General features: G+C 52.7%; 1 protein-coding gene across 2 annotated transcripts in view; it reads right to left on the bottom strand.

The window, feature by feature from the left end:
• Positions 1–5,897, bottom strand: part of LOC113203126 (uncharacterized) — a 28,339-nt gene extending 22,442 nt beyond the window's left edge. Inside the window, exons 1-3 of one of the 2 annotated variants that reach the window (XM_052272882.1) lie at positions 5,690–5,897; positions 2,509–2,634; positions 153–278 (exon numbers count right to left, since the gene is read on the bottom strand). In XM_052272882.1, coding sequence (XP_052128842.1) covers positions 153–278; positions 2,509–2,634; positions 5,690–5,762 — 325 coding nt within the window. In that variant the 5' untranslated portion in view covers positions 5,763–5,897. The remainder of the gene's footprint in view (positions 1–152; positions 279–2,508; positions 2,635–5,689) is intronic. The other variant, XM_052272883.1, reaches the window with a different exon arrangement.
• Positions 5,898–6,260: the final 363 nt, after the last annotated feature.

Below are 6,260 nucleotides of genomic sequence, written 5' to 3'. Positions count from 1 at the left end.
CGCGCGAGGGACCTCTCTCTCTTCTCGTCCTTGTCACACTCACGGACAGAGGGAGAGAGAAGTCCCTCGCGCGAGGGAGCTAGCCCCCGCTAACACTGTGCGGAATCACCCTGCAGGGCCGCCAGGGCCGCGTGGCCGCGCGCGTGACTCACCTCGCTTGCCCGGGTAGTACTCGGGCGCGACGAGCCAGGCGGCGGGCATGGTCCTGGGGTCGGCGTTCTCGCTCCGGCCGACGCGCGGGAAGGGGATCAGCCCCTGGCGCTTGTTCTCGCCCAGCCCTGTGAGCAGACGGCTGCGGTGAGCGAGCGGCGGGCGCGGCAGCGGCGACAGCAGGAAAGTCAAGGGGCAAGGAGGAAACGGAAGGGGCGACAGCCGACAGAGTGAAAAACAAAACCAGACAGAGAGCCCGCGAGCTTGCAAGAGCCCGCGTTCCCTGGCCAAAGAGTGCGTCATGCAGAAAGGTGGTGATCTGAAAAAGAGGAAAAGAGAAGGAGAGAGAGAGAGAAAGTCAACTCACACGTCTACTGGTGAAAGGTCATGCGGTACGAGACGAGGTGCGCAGCTCTATGTGTTGCGCTAAGTGCAAGCCTCTACCAGTGTCGAACCCCGCACTCCGCTAACTGGCAAAGGCGCCGGCGGGGAAGAGAAACTTGGCCAAACTTCGGTCAGCGCTTTTTGCGTGCGCATGGAGAACGGGGGAGTGGAACCGAATCCGCCAGCTCAGAGTATCGTCAAATTCAAATTGGAGTTAAATATTTCAGAAATGAAACTGCTCTGAAGAGCATGCTAGCGCACTTAGCATTCCTAGGGATTTGGGTGTCCATACCTCGTAAACAGAAAGCGTGAACAAGTTATGAGTAGGACAACTTCTATTAAAACTTCATTAAGAAAAAAAAATTGTCTGAAAACGGCATCTGATGCACCCAAAAAAGCACCCGAGAAGTGATTGCAACATGTTTTTGAACAAGGATTCCGATTTTCTAGAAATTTGAATGTATTTTCGTTGTTAAATACAGTTATGACTCTAAACTTTATTCCGTTGGGTTCGGGCTTTATTAGGGGTCGTCCAAGCTCCAAGTTCAGCCTCTGCGAGCTCTCAAAGCGCCTGGGAGGTAGATAACATATTGCCTGCAGTGCATATGTGTACTGCGGGATGGCCTACCTTGAGTTCCACAGGCGCCGAGCTACCTTAATTTGCCGAATAAATCTGAGAAAAACGGACGTACTTTCGGTACGATCCCTTATATTATGCCTACCACTTCGCCCCTCAGTCCCCCCGTTTTTCTCAGATTCATACGGCAAATTACGGGAGCTCGGCGCTCGTCGCCTGCGAGAATCAAGGTGGGCCACCCAGCAGTACACACATACATACACATACATACACATACATAATGAATGCAATATGTTATCTACCTCCCGGGCGCTTTGAGAGCTTGCAGAGGCTGAACTTGGCGCTGGACGATCCACAATAAAGTTCGGGGTCATAATTGTATTCACCAAATAAAAAAACATTTCAATTTCTAGAAAACTTCTCAATCTACAGAGTCTTTTAGCAATAAGTGTATACAGAGTGGTCCACAGACCCCTTCCTTTATTTTGCTTATACTGTACCGGATGCAGGCGTGCGGGCGGGTTGCATACTCACACGGGGCCATAAGGCGCCGCGGTGAGCGACGGTAGGCAAGCCCGCCCGCACGCCTGCATGCGGTACAGTATAAGCAAAATAAAGGAAGGGGTCTGTGGACCACTCTGTATAGAGTACTAGTAACAGAGCTGTGTAAGAATAATGGGTAGATTCACTGGAAAAACAAAGGTGCTATCTCATGCCTTTTTACAGGTGTTAGTGAAATAGTGCTGTTACCACGGGCTGTTACAAAGGCGCGACTGACCCCTAAAGGTGCTATTTTTGGTAATTTTAGTGCCTTGCGTGCATTAGTGCAGTAGCACCTTCAAAAGGTGTTATATAGCACCTTTGTTTTTCCAGTGTTCGGAATCCTAATTGAGCAATTGTTCAAAAACACGTTACAAACAAGGGAGCTACCTAGGTGTATGAGTGGCCGATTAAAGCATAATTTTTGATGTTAAAGTTGAAAGTCCAAAAGTTAGGCTCTCACACTTCAAATGACCCGGAACCGCTTGAGCTATAAAAGCGCTAAAAAGCGCTGAAAAAATTTCTATTTGAAGGCTACTTCAGAATATTTTTTTTTGAGGAAGTCGGAGATGGGCGGTTATGATCTTGTAAATGGTATATGGACTAGCGCACTGGTTTACGCAAGCCATTTGAGGACACAAAAATCCCTCAAATTGCCAAGCATGCGCTGCTCTGGGCTTTCGTTACACTCGCAGAGAATATGAAGTAACATTTTTACTTCAGGTGAAATGAAAATGATTGTGCGACGCTAGTCGGGGCATGGTACTCCCCCGCGCTCCTAGCGACGTGCGCGTCCGACGTCCGCGCTGCCAGCGATGTGCAGCTGCAGTAGCAGCAGCTGGCGCAGCGCACTCTACCTGAGTCCCTGGTGCCCCAGGTGGCCCTGCCCACCCGGGGGAAGGGGAAGAGGCCCTGGACCTCTCGCTGCACTCTCGTGTGGTGGTCGGGGAGGCCGTCGCCTACCCCGGGGCCGGGGCCGTCCTCTGCACGCACAGCATATCCAGGGGGAATTATTTAAAACAGACATGGTTATTTAACGCCCACATCCGCAGCCAGTAGAGAGGGTGAAGGAGTGTGGTGTGCCCCCCCCTTATCGGCACTGGGGCCGGAGAGTCGCCCACTCAGCGCCCCCGCTCGACCAGCTCGCCCGCTAACCCGCTTTCCACCCGATGAGTCCCGTGTGCTCCGGTTCCAGGCTCCGGGGGATGCAGCGGGATCAGCCGACCGCGCTCCCGCTGGGCCCGGCCCGGTAGGCCCGGTGTAGTACGTACGCAGTACACCGGCCCCGGTGGAGGGCCCGGGCCGCCGGCCCAGCGGCTGACCGCAACACGACATGCTGCGCGGCACCGCGTTAGGAGGGGGATTAGACAAAGCCCCGTGGTGCGGGGCGGGGTGGGGCGGGGGCGGCCTGCAGCCGTAGGCGCAGCGCGTGCAGCGCACGCCCATTGATACCCACCCCACTCGCCAGTAGCAGCTGCGTCTGGAAAGCCTTTCTAAAAGCAGCATTCCAGCCAGAACCAGAACAACGGCCTCTCTTTCCTGCGGGAAACACTTGAACCGGCCGATCGCATACTCCATTCACGCACAGCATCCCCTTAAGAGACGCGGCGGCGGGGAAGGGGCGGTGGCTGCGGAGCGGCGCGCCTCCTGCCAAGTCATAATCCAGTTGTGAAAGTTGGCGGAGCTCGGGACAGGTGTGACAAAAGTCGGGCAACACTGTAGGGAATCGGCGCGTCCAGAGGCGCACCACTCACTGCCCCCGCGCGCTCAGTATGTGGGGCGGGAATGATCTTGGAGAGAAAAGAACAATCAAGTGAACTGAAATCGTGCACACGCGTCGTCGAACGTGACCTCACACATTCAGTGAGGCGATGGTGTATGCTGGGGGCTGGTCGGGGATGGCGAACACTTTCCCCCAATAAGTCAATATGTAATACAGCGCAACAATTCACAAATGTTGTTTATAACATACCAGGTGGCTGATTCATTCCGCGCACTTTCGTAGTTATACTGTACCGCATGCACGAGTGCGGGTGGGTTTGCCTATGCACGCTGCTCACGGCTCCTTACGGCTCCGTGCGACTAGGCATCCTGCCCTCACGCGTGCATGCGATACAGTATAACTACGAAAGTGCGCGGCGTGACTCAGCCAGCCACCTGGTACTTAATACAGGTTGGGTGATCCGCGCCGTGTTTTTTTTCTGCTTATACTGTACCGCATTCATGCGTGCGGACGGGTTGCATACTCGCACGGGGCCGTAAGGCGCCATGGCGAGCGACGATAGGCAAGCCCGCCCGCACGCATGAATCCGGTACAGCATAAGCAGAAAAAAACACGGCGCGGATCACCCACCCTGCATACCAAGGAGGCTGACTACACCTAGAAAAATGAAAAGCTGTAGCATTCATCGTATGGTTACTTCAGGGATAGCCATAAAATGGTGGTTATGGGGCAACATTAAAATGGGCGCACTCTTAACGCCGTCGTCGGCTCGCTTTCGCCAAAATTTCGGCACCTTCATTTTGATTGCCAAATTGAGGCCGTCTTTTGGCCGTTATTTGCCAAAACTCAATATTATCTAAATAAAAGACCAACTCTAGGCCGCTTTGAAGGGCAAATTTCGGCAAGCAAAGATAGGCCAAACATTTGTAGTCTCTAAAAGCCGGCCAAAATTGAGCAATCAAAAAGGAGTGCCAAAATTTTGGCAAGCTGGGCGACCACGGCGTTTAAAATGCGTTAGAACTACAACGTGGTTCTGATAACTGTATTATTGTCAATTTTGTTACCATAGTATGCTAATTCCTGAGGTCCTTACTATGGTTGATAGGGCACTCCACTTCTCTTGTCGTAACCCCCGCACTTCTGTAGTTACGCAGTACTGCATTCCTACGTGCGGGCGGTTTGACTAGTACTCGGTCGGCTCAGGGGCGATAGGCAGCCCGCCCGTGATTGTGCGTGCGGTACCGTAAAACAGGCTAATATGGATCATGCGGGGTTATGTGGACCACCCTCCTTGTAAGTGGTAGTACGAGTCGAGAAGAAGTGGAGCATAGAAAAAAGATGGTGGTATACTTTACCACGAATGGTCCATAGCCTGTGTTACGGTATAGTAACTACAGAAGTGCCCAAGATTAATCAGCCACCTGGTACAGGGCGATCTACAACACATTGGGTTACCATTACCCGAGGGGGCAACAACTCCGGGAATCATGCGTACACCTGCCTGGGAAGCATCAGGATAAAAATTAATCGAAATCAACAGAAATCGCTGAAACTAAGCGGGAAACTGGAGGAACTGGTACAAATTAGTCGAAATCAGCGTTTTCTACCACTAGAAAACCTAAGGAATGATTATAAGCGGACGGGAATCACTGCAAATCAAGAATTCCGGGAATCATGTGTACACTTCAAAAGGGAGTTATTGCCCCCTCGCCATTACCTAAAATCAATATTTAACTTTCATTTAAAATGGGTACTTGAGTGGAGGGAATGAAGTTAAGGGTCATGGTTGAATTTAACAAAACAACATACAAAGCTCTAGAAAACTCCCTAATCTGTAGGCTTTTATTAATAGTGTACAGAGTACTAGCAAACAGAGCTCTGGGTTTGTCGAGCCAGTATTCCTCACTATAGGCGTGGACTAACGGAAAGAGGGGGGTGGGGGGCTTTTTGAACAATCAGGAACATTTATTCCACCCACTACTAGACTTAGTTAGATAACTCTAAACCTTCCAGAACGTCTTCAAATTTGTTAATAACACTCAAATGTCGTGGTAACTTCGAATGCAACTTTTTTTTTCATAACTTTTTCAGAGGCTGCCAATTTTTGGCGACATAAGAATGCCGAAAGTTGACATTGAAAGAGTCCCAGAAGAGGACAAAAATTGGCAGCCTCTAAAGAATGACAACAACAAAAGTTTGTGCTTTAAACTTGTGTAAATGTTGAACAAACCCTGGGAGAGTTCGACAACCACCACAACACTGAAAACAAATTTCCCCTCCCAAAACTGCCGTCTCGATGCACCGCTGGGGCTTACCGTGGTCCTGCAGCGGCTCGGCCGCCCTGGCGCCAAGGGCCAGCGCCGCCAGAAGCAACACGTACTCTCGCATCTTGTCCTGGCTGCCCGGGGTGTCTCGGCTCCGCGCCGCACTGTTGGGCTCGGCTCGACTCGGATCTCCCGAATCGAATCGGCTCGACGCAGGTCGGGTGGCGTACCGGGCTGCGATCTCAGGAGCAAAGGGGTGCCAGAAATGTGGAGCGAGCCGTTATATACCGGCGGTGGGGGGTGGGGACCACTAGTGGGGCGGCGCGGGGGAGCGGGGCAGCGAGCACTCCCACTGGTCCGGGCCGCCGCCCCTCCGCCCTCCCCCGCGCCCGGAGCGCTAGCGTGGAGCTAGCCAGGGAGTGCAGACCACCCACTGCCCCTTCCCCTCTTGTGTCCTTCGTCCAGGGCATGCCGACTCGAGGATCCCACGCAGGATCTCGGAATGTTCGACCAATGGCTGCACTGCTTGCGTGATATCCAACCAGCAAAGGGGCGAAAATGGTAGAGGGGGGCAAATGGCGCGGTGCGAGGGGGGAGAAGATTGAAATCTAAACTGATTTTG

This window comes from Frankliniella occidentalis, unplaced genomic scaffold, assembly GCF_000697945.3.
Source record: "Frankliniella occidentalis isolate FOCC.00 unplaced genomic scaffold, Focc_3.1 Scaffold229, whole genome shotgun sequence".
In the NCBI taxonomy this organism is placed as follows: Eukaryota; Metazoa; Arthropoda; class Insecta; order Thysanoptera; family Thripidae; genus Frankliniella; species Frankliniella occidentalis.
This window is presented reverse-complemented; position numbering and strand designations above follow the sequence as displayed.